General features: G+C 56.6%; 1 protein-coding gene across 3 annotated transcripts; it reads left to right on the top strand.

The window, feature by feature from the left end:
• The first annotated feature begins 4,027 nt into the window (after positions 1–4,027).
• Positions 4,028–13,144, top strand: PACSIN3 (protein kinase C and casein kinase substrate in neurons 3). Of its 3 annotated transcripts, none has more exons than XM_047823974.1 (11): positions 4,028–4,243; positions 8,010–8,084; positions 8,341–8,430; positions 8,571–8,727; positions 9,470–9,705; positions 9,804–9,959; positions 10,754–10,929; positions 11,073–11,193; positions 11,332–11,468; positions 11,887–12,008; positions 12,624–13,144. In XM_047823974.1, the coding sequence occupies exons 3-11, from the start codon at positions 8,377–8,379 to the stop codon at positions 12,737–12,739; spliced, it is 1,275 nt and encodes a 424-aa protein (XP_047679930.1). In that variant the 5' UTR covers positions 4,028–4,243; positions 8,010–8,084; positions 8,341–8,376; the 3' UTR covers positions 12,740–13,144. The 3 variants fall into 3 exon arrangements, with proteins under 3 accessions (XP_047679930.1, XP_047679928.1, XP_047679929.1); XM_047823972.1 differs by lacking the exon at positions 4,028–4,243 and adding an exon at positions 4,445–4,571; XM_047823973.1 differs by lacking the exon at positions 4,028–4,243 and adding an exon at positions 4,617–5,250.
• Positions 13,145–13,722: the final 578 nt, after the last annotated feature.

Genomic DNA, 13,722 nt, shown 5'->3' with positions numbered 1-13,722 from the left:
CTCACTTCCATTTGTCTTTGGGGTCTTTGGAGCCTTTTTTGGGGTAGAGAAGCTGAAACTTCCTGAAAGAGGTCTTCTCTGACCCTCCTCTAACTGAATTTATGTTTCCCCTGTTATTCTCTCATAGCACTGTATCCTAAATGTTTTTTTTTTCCTTTAATTTTTTTAAAATGGTTATTTATTCGAGAGGGAGAGAGAAGGGAGAGAGAGGATCCCAAGCAGGCTCTGTCATGTCAGCACAGAGCCTGATGTGGGGCTCGAACCCACTAACTGTGAGATCATGACCCGAGCTGAAATCAAGAGTGGGATGCTTAACCGACTAAGCCACCCAGGCGCCCAAAATGGGTTTTTTTTCCCTTGAGAACACTTATCACGATTTGTAACTATGTATATGGGCCGCGTTTATTTGGTTTTAGTGGACAACCACATGAAGTCAAAGAGCGTGTCTGCTTTACTTGCATTGTGGACCAAGCACCCAGCCTGGTGTCTGGCAGACTGGGTGTGAAAGCTAGCTAAATCAATGCATCCTGCACTAGAATTTCTCTCTGAAATAAGGAGGCCCCCAGTGGTCTTCGGAGTAGGGTCCGAATGAACCAGGGCAGCCTTCCTGAGCAGAACCATCCGCCTACTGAGCTGAAACCTGGACTGGGTATAGTGGCAGCTCCTTGGTACCTTCCAAAGAATCTGCCCCGGGCGAATTCCTGACCCTGGAGAAGCTTTGTCTACAGGCTCCGCTGAAGCCTGCTATGCATTCTTACTCTAATACCATCCATCTGCTGTCCTTCCTGCCCAGAACAGCTTCCCCCACTGAGGTTAACCCCTCTGGATAACTCCAACCAGTTTTTCTACCTGGGGTTGCCGGAGATCTTAAAAACATAGCTGTTGAACCAGAATACTTTACTCAGCTGCCCATCAGGAATGCTGGGGCAATGTCCAGAGGCCACGGAGAGAAACACAGCAGCCTTCTGAAAAGACAAAGCCTGCCAGCAGCCCTCTCTGTCTGCTCTCCTCTGCCTTCGTGAGGCTGCCTGCCAGAGTTCTTTGGATAAATTTCACCGAGCCCCTCACACGCACACTTCCCACTGCCTATAGGATCAAGTCGGAACCCCTTCAAACCACCTTGCAAAACCTTCACTATTCAATCTCATTTCCCAGCTTCATCTTCCATCTGCCTACACCCCGTCCTGAACTCACTATTCTAGATATTCTTGACCAGAACTGTCCAGTACAGTTGCCACTAGCCACACGTGGCTGTTAAATTTTTAGTTAATTAAATTAACTTAAAAATTCAGTTCCTAACTACAAGTGTGAAATAGCGACAAAGAGCGAGTGGTTACGTGTTAGTGCAGCTGTCAAGTGATGGGATGTTTCCATCAGCCTGTCCCCAGAGGGAGTCTGTGGGCCAGGGCCTCTTGGCACTGTTTGGCCGATGCACCTTGGTGACCTGCCAGCCAGCACCCTCTTCATGGACATTAGTTTCCAGTTTTCCCTCACTGCAAACGATACTACATGCAAACATCCTTGTACCTTTTTTTGCACTTCTACACATGTTTGTCTAGGGTAGATTCCAAAAAATTGTTGGATCACCAAGTCATATGCTAACACCTCTGGGGCTTGGCACACCCTGGTGTTCCCGCCTAGAATGCCTCTGCATGTGACTAATTCCTGCTCATCAAGATCAATCAAGTGTCATCACCGGGCCAAGGGTGGTCTCTTGCTCTGTTTTCCCAAAGTACTGCCTACCCACACTGTATCACTATCATGCACTTAAGGCTCTGCCTTGTTTATCTCGTATTCTCAATATCTAACATATGGCTTAGCATAGAACAAAAATGCAAATGATTTCTTGACTGGATGACTGAATGAATAAATAAACAACGAATAAATAAACAGTGGTTAGCACATTCCAGAAACTCAAGGTGAGTGAGCCCGCGAGTGCTGTGAGCTTGGGCTTTGGACCAATCTGCACCCCCCCAGACCCCCCCACCCCTGGTGCCCTGAACCAAGCTGCCTTTCTAGGTTTCTGTCTATCCAGCCCTCTGACCTAGAGCATCTCATCTTTTTTTTTTTTTAAGTTTATTTATTTTTATTTTGAGAGAGACAGAGACCATGCGAATGGGGGAGGGACTGAGAAGGAAGGCAGACAGACTCCCAAGCAGGCTCCCCCTGTCAGCACAGAGCCTGATGTGGGCTCGACTCCCAAACCGTGAGATCATGACCTGAGCCAAAACCAGGAGTTGGACACTTAACCGACTGAGCCACCCAGGTGCCCCTCAGGCATCTCATCTTGAACTCCGTTCAAGTTGGGTGTTGCGCTCATAGGGCCATGTGAGTGTGCCGGGGCTTTCTGGCTACAGGGCATAGAAATCTGAGCCCAGCAGGCAGCACTAGCAGGGGCCTGGCTTTCCTGAGGCAGCTCTGTCTCCTTTCACCTTTGAAGCAGCTCAGTGTGCTCTGGGTTTTGGTTTATTTTTTCTCCCTGCAGTACCTTAGGGGCATTTAAAATCAGCCGCAACGTTTCTGCTTTCAGCTTCCAGATTTGAATCTAAGGGAACCCAGATGCTTTCCACTCCATATCTCCTTCTCCTTGAGATCTGACGAACAGCCTTGTTTACGGAGTCTGTCTCTGGCCTGGCTTCCCCAGGTGCCAGTCTGGCTTGCAGCCTTTATTTTTAATGGGGTTTTAAGAGGCGGTTCCTGTAATTAATTTCATTCTTGTGTTTTCACACTTTCTGTCTAGGTGCCTAAAGGCCTCGAGGCACTAGGTGGGATATTAACTGATTTAAAATAGTACGGAACACTATAGCTGTCATTATATATTACCCCAGCTCCTCTCATTTACAGCTTTTATGATCATTAATTAGCTAGGGCACATGGCCCATTTGGGAGGTCAGCCGGGTCACACGTCGTGTTTCATAGAGGTAGAAACAGAAATATGGAGAAAAGTGGCTTTTTCATGCCCCAACAGAGACTAGGTGTTGAAACTGGTTTCAGAAGCCACATCCTGCTGAGTACACACCCTGTGAGCGACAAGGCCAGGATCCACTACTCAGGTAGGATTTGCCAAACACGGTATGTCCTGGATGCCCATTTTCACCCTCCTGCCAGGACTGGGGAGTAACTCAATCCTCAGCGGCTAATACTACCACCTGAAATTACCCTCATTCATTCTCTTCAGGGCCCTTTTCCATTTCATGAGCGGATTTATCTGCGTAAAGAACGCGTCAGTGACTCCTCTCGGATTCAGAAACAACATACTTCTGCTATTTTTAAAGCTGCAGTTTAAAAATCCGCGCACACACACTCACGCTCCTCAGGGAGTGGTGGAGGGGCGGGGAGTGGGGACCAAGAGTACGTGCTGGAGAGAGAACAGCCTGGCCTTTGGCTTTCCAGAGCACCGCACCGTCCCCCTGGGGGCGCACTCCTTGGAGTCCGAGGCGGCTTCCCATTCCCCGAGGGATTTTGCACCCTCTGGACCCTCTGAGCGCCCGGTGCCTCGGACCCTGCTAGCCCGCCCGTGCCCCCTCTCTTCTGCTAGGGGGAGGGCTCGGTTGCCGGGTCTCCCGGCCCAAAAGGGATCCGCGGGGGGGGGGGGGGGGTAGGGTGGGACCGGGAGGTCAAGCAGGTGGCGATTAGGTCAGCCTAGGAACATTCTTGGACCGCTCCAGTGGATATAAATAACAGACGGGCTGGCTGCGAAAAAATCCCGGGGTGGGGGCTAAGGGGGTGAGGAAGAAGGGACTTCCTAAGAGTCGGGTGGTATCGTGGCGATCTGGAAAAATCTACCAAGGCTGGTGACTGACAAAGGGAGTGGAAGGACGAAGGGATTTAAGAATGAATCTTGGTACAAAATCTGGGAATAAGAACACGGAGCGGGAGGAGCTCATGCCTTTTTGCCCCACCCCCATCGCGTGTCCTACCCAGTCCACAGAATGCGCCTCCAGATTGGCAGGCAGGGCTGCACATGGAAAGGGCACGGGTTTGGAGTTCAGGGTCTTGCCCGACTACAGATCTCTTGCAAGCTGAGGAAGGTCTCTGAGCCTCAGTTTCTGCATCTGTACAATGGGAATCCTAATGCTTAAAAGAGGATGGTTGTGAGCCTCGCTGGAACGAACTTCTAAGAAAGCTATGCTCAGCAAATAAAATGGAAGGCAGTGTAGACCCGAGGCCTCCCTCCAAGGGGTGCCACGGCAGGCCCTATCCCTTCCCCCTTCCACGAGTCTCCCAGGCTCTGCAAAGGCCGGTAAGGGCAAAGCCGAAATCTGACTCCCTATAGAGCGACGCGGCGCCACCCTGGGGAGCGGGCCCTGGCGCTTCTCCTGTTAGAGTCGATACCCACGGCCCGCGCTCGAGGAGCAGCCGGTCGCCGCGATGCCTGCAGCCCCTGCGCCCCAGCCTGTGGCGGGTGGGGTTGGGGCCGCGGCGGCGAGGAGAGGGCGGGGCCGGGGGCCGGGCTTCCCGGGGGAGGGCCGGGCGCGCTCCGGGAGGCGGCGGCCCCGGCCCGAGAGCGGCAGGACTCTGGCCGGAGCGTGGTCGGACCCCCACCCTCCGAGACGCCCAGGGAGGACGCGGTGAGTGCTGCCCCGGCGGGAACCACGGGGAGGCGGCGGCGGGAGAGCCCGCCCTCTCCTCCCGCTCCTAAAGTTTGCAATGGGACCGACTCCCGCTCTGGGAACCCGCGGCTACCCAACTCCGTGCGGGGACAGGAATAGGTGCCGCCGAGTGGAGCGGGCGTCTCATCTGCTGCGCCGCGCACCCCGCAATTTCCCAGGCTGGCAGTGGAGACGGGGACGTCGGGGGTGGAGGGGCACACCATCTCCTAGGGCTTTTCAAAGGCCGCCAAACGCCCTTTGGGGGCCCCGCTGCCCGGGGACCCTTCGCTCTCTGCAAAGAGCCCTAATTCCTGGGCCGCTATCCCGGGTCACCTTCCGGAGTCCACGGCCGGGCTGTCCCGGCAGGGTGCGCCCCCTCCCCTCAGCGGTGATCGACTGGCCCCACCCCCGCCGAGACCAAGTTCAACAAGTTTGGCCAACAAATCCTAAAGCCTCCATGGTTAGGCCTTGGCCCGGCCGCTCCGCGTGGGCTCCACCGGCTCCGAGTTGTGTAGCTCCGGGCCGGCAAGAGGGCCGGTCGAAGGGCGCCGTCCAAAAGGGTTGAGGCCAGAGACGGGCAGCCCCTGGGCTCCGAGGTCTGGTGTGGAGGCTCCGGGTTTGGAGTGCGTCATCAGGGAGCAGGCACCTCGGGCTGCAGGTCGGGTTTCCAAAAGTGCCCCTTTGTTATGCCCCTCCCTGGCCCTGCCTCCTCCCCTCTCCCTGCGCCACCCCTTCCCCCACCCTCTGGGGCGGCTCTGGCTGCTGGTCCCAACCGCTCTAGCCTAGGCACCACTCTCTGGACCAATGGGCCGCCCACTCCTGAGCCTTCACATCTTAGGGCTTAGGGAGGATGGGGAGGGGCTGCTGGGAGAAGAAACCCTTGGGCGCAGCCTGTGACTCAGGAGGATGGGCAGGGCAGGGTGGCAGTGCTCCCTCCCAGTGGCATGCCCCCAGCTTCTGGGAAGGGTAGGGGCTGGTCTGCGCCCAGGTGGGGGGGTACCTACCTGCCTTAGGTAGGGCGAGTGGGTTCTTCCCTGAGGCTCAGGACTCCCTTACCTTGGCCCAGGCAGTTATGAGGAGGCCCTGCCAAGCCGCAGCAGACTTCTGCAGGCCCAGTAGGTACTGGCTACCCTGGCTGGGAAGCGTTCATTATTAGCTTTCTGAGCTCTTGCGGGTGGCAGAGTGTGTTCTGGGGACCAATCTGGGTCTCTGCTGAAGTCAGGAGGCACAAGGTGCTGGCTCTCCTCAACAGGGGCCATGGTTTGCACTGCCCACCCCCACGGCTGGATCTAGCCAGGGCTGCGGGGCCTGGCTGTGCCTGGGACTCTGGGCTTGTGTTTGCTCTGGGAGGCGGGAGGGAGCAGTGCCAGCAAGCACACACAGCTTGCTCTGTTCTGGGGCTAGAGAGAGGGAACGGGTGGGGGGCAGCTCTCCCGGGAGCCAAGCCTGGAGGCTGGAGCAGGCAGGGGGCCCGGGCCCCTGGATACCTCACTGGGACAGCTCTGAAGGCTCTGTGATTTACAGCTGTGGCTCTGTTTCTCTCCATCTGGTTGGCAAGTCCTTTCTGGGTAAATGGGGCAGATTCAAGAGGAAGCAAGGTGAAGTGCCGAGGACCCTTGCGGACCAGCTGCTCCGTCCCTCTCCTGCTCTGTACCCAGACACCTCCATCCACTGCAGGCCTCAGCTCTCTCTCCGAGCTATTAGGGCTGGATCCCACTTCAGGCAAGCTTTCTCACAGCTGCTCTAGCCATCAGGTTCCCTGGTCTTTAGGTAGATGTCGTTTGGTTCTTCATTCAACTGCTAACTCCAATGCCTGAACAAACACAAATTGGACCACCTCTGTCAACGACTGGGGACAGATTCTGCCCTGTCAGTCACAACCCAATGGAACATATCATATATAACTGGACTGAGGGCTCACAAGGGGCTGTGTAAATGGGGATGGGGCAGTGGGGTGGGGGAGACTGTGAAGATGCCTCAATTTGAGTTTTGAAGGATGGATAGTTGTTTGTCCGTTTGGAGGGGAGCAGTGTGATAGAGTCCTGATTTGGGGGCAGAGGGCACATACTGTGTCCTGGGCCTCGTGGTGTCCCTTGGGCCTGCTCAGAGGAGGAAGCAGTTTCCTTCTAGGGGCTTGAGTCAGTGCTAGGGACAGCTGAGACCCTGCCAAGGGTCAGGAGGGGAGTGGCCGCGTGCCATTGTGTCCTCTAACCTCTGGGGTGGTGGCTTTGGGGTTGGAATCCGCCTTGCCCTCCTCTACAATTCTGGAGCACACTCTTACAAGTGCCTGGTCACCTGTCTGACTCCTCCCATTCTGCCCCAGACTCTGGGCTTTTTGAGGGCGGGGCTGAATTACTCATTACTCATGGAGGCTTGTGGGACCTCAGTGGATGCTGTGGAACAGGATGAATGTCCCTTGTGACTGTCAGGCCCTCATATTTCTTGCTCATTGCCTGGTTTGAGTCTTTTTTTTTTTTAAATTAATTAATTTATTTATTTTGAGAGAGAGCTAGAGAGCTCGTGGGAAGGGCAGAGAGAGGGAGAGAGATAGAATCCCTAGCAGGTTCCGCACCATCAGCACAGAGCCCAACGTGGGGCTCAAACCTTGAGATCGTGACCTGAACGGAAATCAAGAGTTGGACGCTTAACGGATTGAGCCACCCAGGTGCCCCTCCTGGTTTGAGTCTTTTTTTAAAATTTAATTTTATTTTAATGTTTATTTATTTTTGAGAGAGAGACAAAGAGCGAACAGGGGAGGGACAGAGAGAGAGGGAGACACAGAATCCAAAGTAGGCTCCAGGCTCTTAGCTGTCAGCATAGAGCCCGACGCAAGGCTCGAACCCATGAACCACGAGATCATGACCTGAGCTGAAGTCGGATGCTCAACCGACTGAGCCACCCAGGCACCCCTTCCTGGTTTGAGTCTTAAACCAGCCCTGGCACAGAAGACCAGGAGGCAAAATTTCCATCTTAGGAGGGAGCCAAGGCTTCCTTAGGAGGACAGTAAAATGCACTTGTTCAAGCTTCTTGGCCAAGATAGGATTCGGGCCTCTTGGCCCCCAGTCTGCTCTTGCTGGCAAAGGGAGCTACTGGAGTGTGGCCGGGAACCCTCTGACTTGGCCTCGTCTGGTAAAGGGTCTCCTTGTTGTTCAAGCAAAGGCGATGGCGCCTGGCTTGGGCAGGTATCCTCTTTTCTCATCTGTAGTTGGGTGGGGGGCGGGGGCAGCAGGGCCCTCTGCCCACCACCCACCCCGCCTGCCGCCTAATCCCCTGCTGGATCGTGTGACCCGCCTGGCATTCTCCTGGCTGGAATCTGGCGCTTCTGACAGCAGTTGCTATATCGGGGGAGCTGGGCACCGCCCTGGACGCTCTAAGTCCCTGCCCTCACCCCCTGCTTTGCTTTTTTGCTTTTGTCAGCTTCAAGGCAGAATCACGGTTGAAGCTTTAAGAGTTGGACGCCCAGGTCCCTGAAGTGATCTGTAGGCCCCCCCGGTAGGTGGAATGAGGCTGGGTGGGGGAGGGGGTGGGCAGACTCATGGCATGAGGAAGAGATTTGAAGTGGCCACCCTTTCTCCTATCCCAGCCCCTCCCGGGGCCTTCCAGACGTCTACCTGCTAAGTCCTAGCTCTGACAGTTCCTTAGATGGTGGGGATGGTAGTGGGGACAAAGCCCAGGGATAGGAGAGGATCTTCTTCTCTCCCCAAAAGTGTATATCAGGCTTCCCTGCTTACCCCTCTGCTCTCCACAGCCCCAGTCCGCCACCATTCCGTGCTGCAGGGACACCATGGCCCCAGAGGAAGACGCTGGAGGGGAGGCCCTAGAGGGCAGTTTCTGGGAGGTGAGCAGCTGGGTCCTAGGTTTGGGGGTACCCACTCCACTCTGGGCCCAGCCACCTCTCCAGGGAGGAGGCTAGCTGTCAGCCCCAGCCCTGGGTGGGGCTTCTCCCTGGAGACACTGCCTTTCTCCCGTCTGCCCCAGGCTGGCAACTACAGGAGGACCGTGCAGCGGGTGGAGGACGGGCATCGGCTATGTGGGGATCTGATCAGCTGTTTCCAGGAGCGCGCCCGCATCGAGAAGGCCTATGCCCAGCAGCTGGCTGATTGGGCCCGCAAGTGGAGGGGCACCGTGGAAAAGGGTGAGGCCGCGCTTGGGCCTAGCCAGGAGCAGAGGGCCACTGAGGGTAGGGAGATCAGACAAGGCAGATTCGTTTTTGCACCTCTTATGGAAAGCTTGAGGCTTCCATGTCTGCCTTCCCTTTGAAGAGCGAAGAGCCTCCTGGTTATTCTTACAGTTGTGCTGTTAAGAGTTTGCAAAGTATGGTCATCACTTATTTTGATATTTGTAACAGCCCCGTGATGGAGACAGTCCTGTTCTATACATTTTCTAGAGGAGAATCCAGAAGTTCAGAGACGCTTAGTGACTTGCCTGAGGTCACACAGCTAGGAAGAGCTAAAGCTTGAACCTAGGTCTTCTGACTCAAGAGCTTGGATCTTTCCATCCTAACCAGCTGCATTCCTTGAGGGCAGAGGCTAGTTCTTCCCTTTGGGACAATAAAGTATAGTGGTTCATACAGGGTTTGATTCTCAGTTCGACTTGTAGCTGTAATGCTTTGGGCAGTTAACTTCACTTTTCTGGGCTGCTGTTTGTTGTCTGTTAAATGTTGACCACGACATTCTCTGCATGGTGGTGGATAAAGATTCAGTGAGATCTCGTATATCGAGGCACAGAGTAGATACCGATAAAGCAGCAGCTGACATCTTTGTTGTTCATCTCTGCATTCCCTCTGTGCCTGGTGCCCGGCGCAGCACCCAGTGAGAGGGGGTGGGCTGGTTTCTGGTGACGTCCCTGGCCTGGCCCAAGCCCCTTCCTCCCTGCAGGCCCCCAGTACGGCACGCTGGAGAAGGCCTGGCACGCCTTCTTCACGGCAGCTGAGAGGCTGAGTGCGCTGCACCTGGAGGTGCGGGAGAAGCTTCAGGGGCAGGACAGCGAGCGGGTGCGCTCCTGGCAGCGGGGGGCCTTCCACCGGCCAGTGCTGGGTGGCTTCCGCGAGAGCCGGGCCGCCGAGGATGGCTTCCGCAAGGCCCAGAAGCCCTGGCTAAAGAGGCTGAAGGAGGTGAGCCTGGGAGGGGTGGGTCCCTTCCTGAATCCGCCCTGGGCCACCGGGGCCGGGGCTTGGCGCGCAGGGTCCAGACTTGTCCCCGTGCGTGCCAGGTTGAGGCGTCCAAGAAGAGCTACCATGCGGCCCGGAAGGAGGAGAAGACAGCCCAGACTCGGGAGAGCCACGCAAAGGCAGACAGCGCCGTCTCCCAGGAGCAGCTGCGCAAGCTGCAGGAGCGGGTGGAACGCTGCACCAAGGAGGCTGAGAAGGTACCGGGCGGCCGACATGCCTTTCCCAGCCCTCTTCCTCACCTGCCACCTCTTCTCCAGGTCATCATTTAAAAGAGGACCCAGAGAGGGGCGCCTGGGTGGCGCAGTCGGTTAAGCGTCCGACTTCAGCCAGGTCACGATCTCGCGGTCCGTGAGTTCGAGCCCCGCGTCGGGCTCTGGGCTGATGGCTCAGAGCCTGGAGCCTGTTTCTGATTCTGTGTCTCCCTCTCTCTCTGCCCCTCCCCCGTTCATGCTCTGTCTCTCTCTGTCCCAAAAATAAATAAACGTTGAAAAAAAAAATTTAAAAAAAAAAATAAAAGAGGACCCAGAGAAAAGATGATGCTTTACCCAGGGAAAGAAGCGGTGCAGTTTTGGGTGTTGGGAGGAGCTTAGCAGTTGAGGAGACCTTCCAGCTCCTTCCACCGCATCCTGCCTGGGACAGGCTCTCATGTGGCCTGCTCTTCCAGAGCACCCGTTCCTCCAGCTCTGCGTATCTGCTGCTCCGTTTCTACCTCCTCCATGAAGCCTTTCCCCGTTCCGCCCACCGCTCCCTATAGGTTGACCCTCACCTCACTCTCCATCCTCGCTCACCAGACTCTCAAAGCTGCTCTGCCCAAGTGTGACCTCCCTTGTTAGGCTGCTGGGGTCTTGGAGGGCAGGAGCTGGGTCTGTAGAATGATTGCTGCCGGTGCCTAGCCCGGGGTCTCTCGCCCATGGCGGCGCTCAGTAAACACGAGCGGAGTCCTGAGTGGAAGAAGGTCTTGTCCTCACCGGGCCCCTCCTGTCCCACCCAGATGAAAACCCAGTATGAGCAGACGCTGGCGGAGCTGCATCGCTACACCCCGCGCTACATGGAAGACATGGAGCAGGCCTTCGAGACCTGCCAGGCCGCGGAGCGCCAGCGGCTTCTGTTCTTCAAGGATATGCTGCTTACCTTACACCAGCACCTCGACCTCTCCAGCAGTGAGAGGTATGGCCTGCGAGGTGGGCCTGGAGGTCTGGGCAACGCTGGGTCTCCTCCATCTCCCCCAGGCTCTGGCCAGGTGCAATGAGTTTGGGGGGCGGTGCTGGGGCTCGGGGTTCCCCGGTGTGAGGCTGTGCTTCGGGTCACAGGTTCCAGGAACTCCACCGAGACCTGCATCAGGGCATCGAGGCAGCCAGTGACGAAGAGGATCTGCGCTGGTGGCGCAGCACCCACGGGCCAGGCATGGCCATGAACTGGCCACAGTTTGAGGTATGGGAGGTGTGGGGGGCTCAGCCTGGACCTGAGGAGGGAGGCTAGGGCTTGGGATGAAGTAGGTGAAGGTCTGAATGGCTCCGGCTGCCTCCACAGCCCCACGGCCCAGTCTGAGCCTAAGCACTGTCCCCATAGGAGTGGTCCTTGGATACACAGAGGACGATTAGCAGGAAGGAGAAGGGTGGCCGGAGCCCTGATGAGGTTACTCTGACCAGCATTGTGCCCACGAGAGATGGCGCTGCACCCCCACCCCAGTCCCTGGGGTCCGCAGGGTAAGAGCCAGAAACCTGGCTGTGGGAAGGAAAGATCTCTGCCCCCTGCCCTGCCTTCTTTCCCTCTGTCTCCTTCCCTTCATTCCTCTCACACCCAAAGTGGGGTTGAAAATTGGTGCCAGGAACCTCAGGACCTACTCAGTAGTTACAAGGATGCCGGTGTTCATGGTGGTTTAGATTTGCCAGGCGTTTCCCATGGTCCCTCTTGTCTACTGCTCACATCAGCCCTGTGTGGCAGGAAATGCACCAAGCTCACAGGCATGTGTGGCAGAGCTCAGACTGGGATTTTTCAGTTTCTCCCCACCTGCCTCTCCCAGGATTCTTCCAGAGGGTGAGCCCTTGGCCCTGAGTCCTAGGCTCTCTTGCTCAAGGTGGTTCTCGGGCCCTGAGCCTGTCCACTTCTGTCTCCTGTCTCTAGCGGTGGGCAGGATGAGGAGTGGTCAGATGAGGAGAACACTCGGAAGGCTGCCACAGGGGTGCGGGTGCGGGCACTCTATGACTACGCTGGCCAGGAAGCTGATGAGCTGAGCTTCCGAGCAGGTACCCAGGGACCCCTTTCCTGTTCCTTTCCAGGCTTCAGCTTCCCCCTTCCTTCCTTTATAACTTGAGCAGGGGTGTGGGAAAGGAAAGCCTAATGTTTACCTCCCAAGGACCAGTTCTCTGATTCTCTCTCTCTTTTTTAATGTTTATTATTGATTAATTTTGGGGGGAAGGGGAGGGGCAGAGAGAGAGAGAGAGCAGGAGAGAGAATCCCAAGTAGGCTCCATGCTGCTAGTGCAGAGCCCGACATGAGGCTCAAACTCCCGAACCATGAGATCATGACCTGAGCTGAAACCAAGAGTTGGACAGTTAACCAACTGAGCCACCGAGGCGCCCCAGTTCTCTGATTCTTAAGGCTACTCTGGGTCCAGCCCCCAGGAGTCAGAGTGTCTGCTCTGAGCCCTCACCTGCCTCTCAAAGTCACCAGCTTGGGCCTGCTTGATGCATTCAGGGTCTGAGGTGGAGTGGCTTGCTGACTTTGACCTCCCTTTGCCTGAGACAGGTCTCCTCTTCTAGCTGGGTTCTCCTACTGTCCCCTCTCCCTCAGTCCTTGACCCAGTTGCAGAAGCGAGCTGGGCCAGGGCAATTGGCCGTGACTAATCCTCCTTCCCCCAGGGGAGGAGCTGCTGAAGATGAGCGAGGAGGATGAGCAGGGCTGGTGCCAGGGCCAGTTGCAGAGTGGCCGCATCGGTCTGTACCCTGCCAATTACGTGGAGTGTGTGGGGGCCTGATCTGCCTTGACAGACCTTCTGCAGCGTTTCTCCACCCTGCCTCAGAGCCCAGCTTCTCTTGGACAGCCGACCCGAGGACCCTGGACCATGGTGCCCCCTGCTGCCCTTCTGTCCCTTGAGGAGGAAGGAAGTCCTGGGTCCCAGGGAGGGGGGCGGCCTGCATCTAGGAAGGGACTGGTAGGGAAGGGCCAACTGAATCTAGCCTGAGGGGAAGATAGGGAGGTCAGGAGGTGACAGAAGGGCTCAGGGGTGCCTGGGCCTCTCCAGGAATGCATGGGTCTCCCCAGGAGCCGTGGACCCAGTTCCTGGTCTCAGTGTTTTGGGATTCCTGGGGTGGTCTTGGGGTGGTGAGTGTAGTTCTGGGCTAGGAGCACTCTCCTGTGACTTGTTTTAGTGTGTATTAAAGTTGGAGAAAAAAAAAAAAAAAGCGCACTGTCAGGTGTGTGTGCATCTTTTCTGATACTCCACCCTTGCCAGACTGCAGAGGGCATCTGGAGACACTGAGTGGGGAGGTGTGTGGGTCTAAGAGTATGTCATGGAAAAAGGTTTGCCAGTTTGGTATCTGCTCTGGAACTTCGGGACCCTAATCTGGGGTGGGAGGTACTCGAGATTGGGTTTGGTGTGAGCCCGCCAAGGCTGGAGGCTGACTACTGAGTTCTGGGCTGGACGGGGGCCCAGACAGTTTGTCTTCCCGTTCAGGCCGGTGGGACCATAAGTGCTTGGTAGGGCTGTTAATCATCACTCATCCATCGGGAACTGGCCCCATCTGAGACCCCTGGCCACCGGCCCCCGGCCTCGCAGCCCTCCCCTTCTGGAAGGTCGCACCACCTTCCGGGGGTGGCGGGGCGTCCCGGTGGCGCTCCGGCAAGGTTTGGGCCCGCCCGCGAGCCGTCGCTCCGCCCCGGCTGCGGATTGGCCCCTGGCGTGGCGCGGCGTGGGTCCGGCGACCATTGTAGAGCCCGGGGCTGCTGCGGTCTCCGCTC

Source organism: Prionailurus viverrinus, chromosome D1 (assembly GCF_022837055.1).
Source record: "Prionailurus viverrinus isolate Anna chromosome D1, UM_Priviv_1.0, whole genome shotgun sequence".
NCBI classification, from domain to species: Eukaryota; Metazoa; Chordata; class Mammalia; order Carnivora; family Felidae; genus Prionailurus; species Prionailurus viverrinus.
Note: the sequence above shows the minus strand (reverse complement) of the source record. Positions and strands in the feature narration are given on the sequence as shown.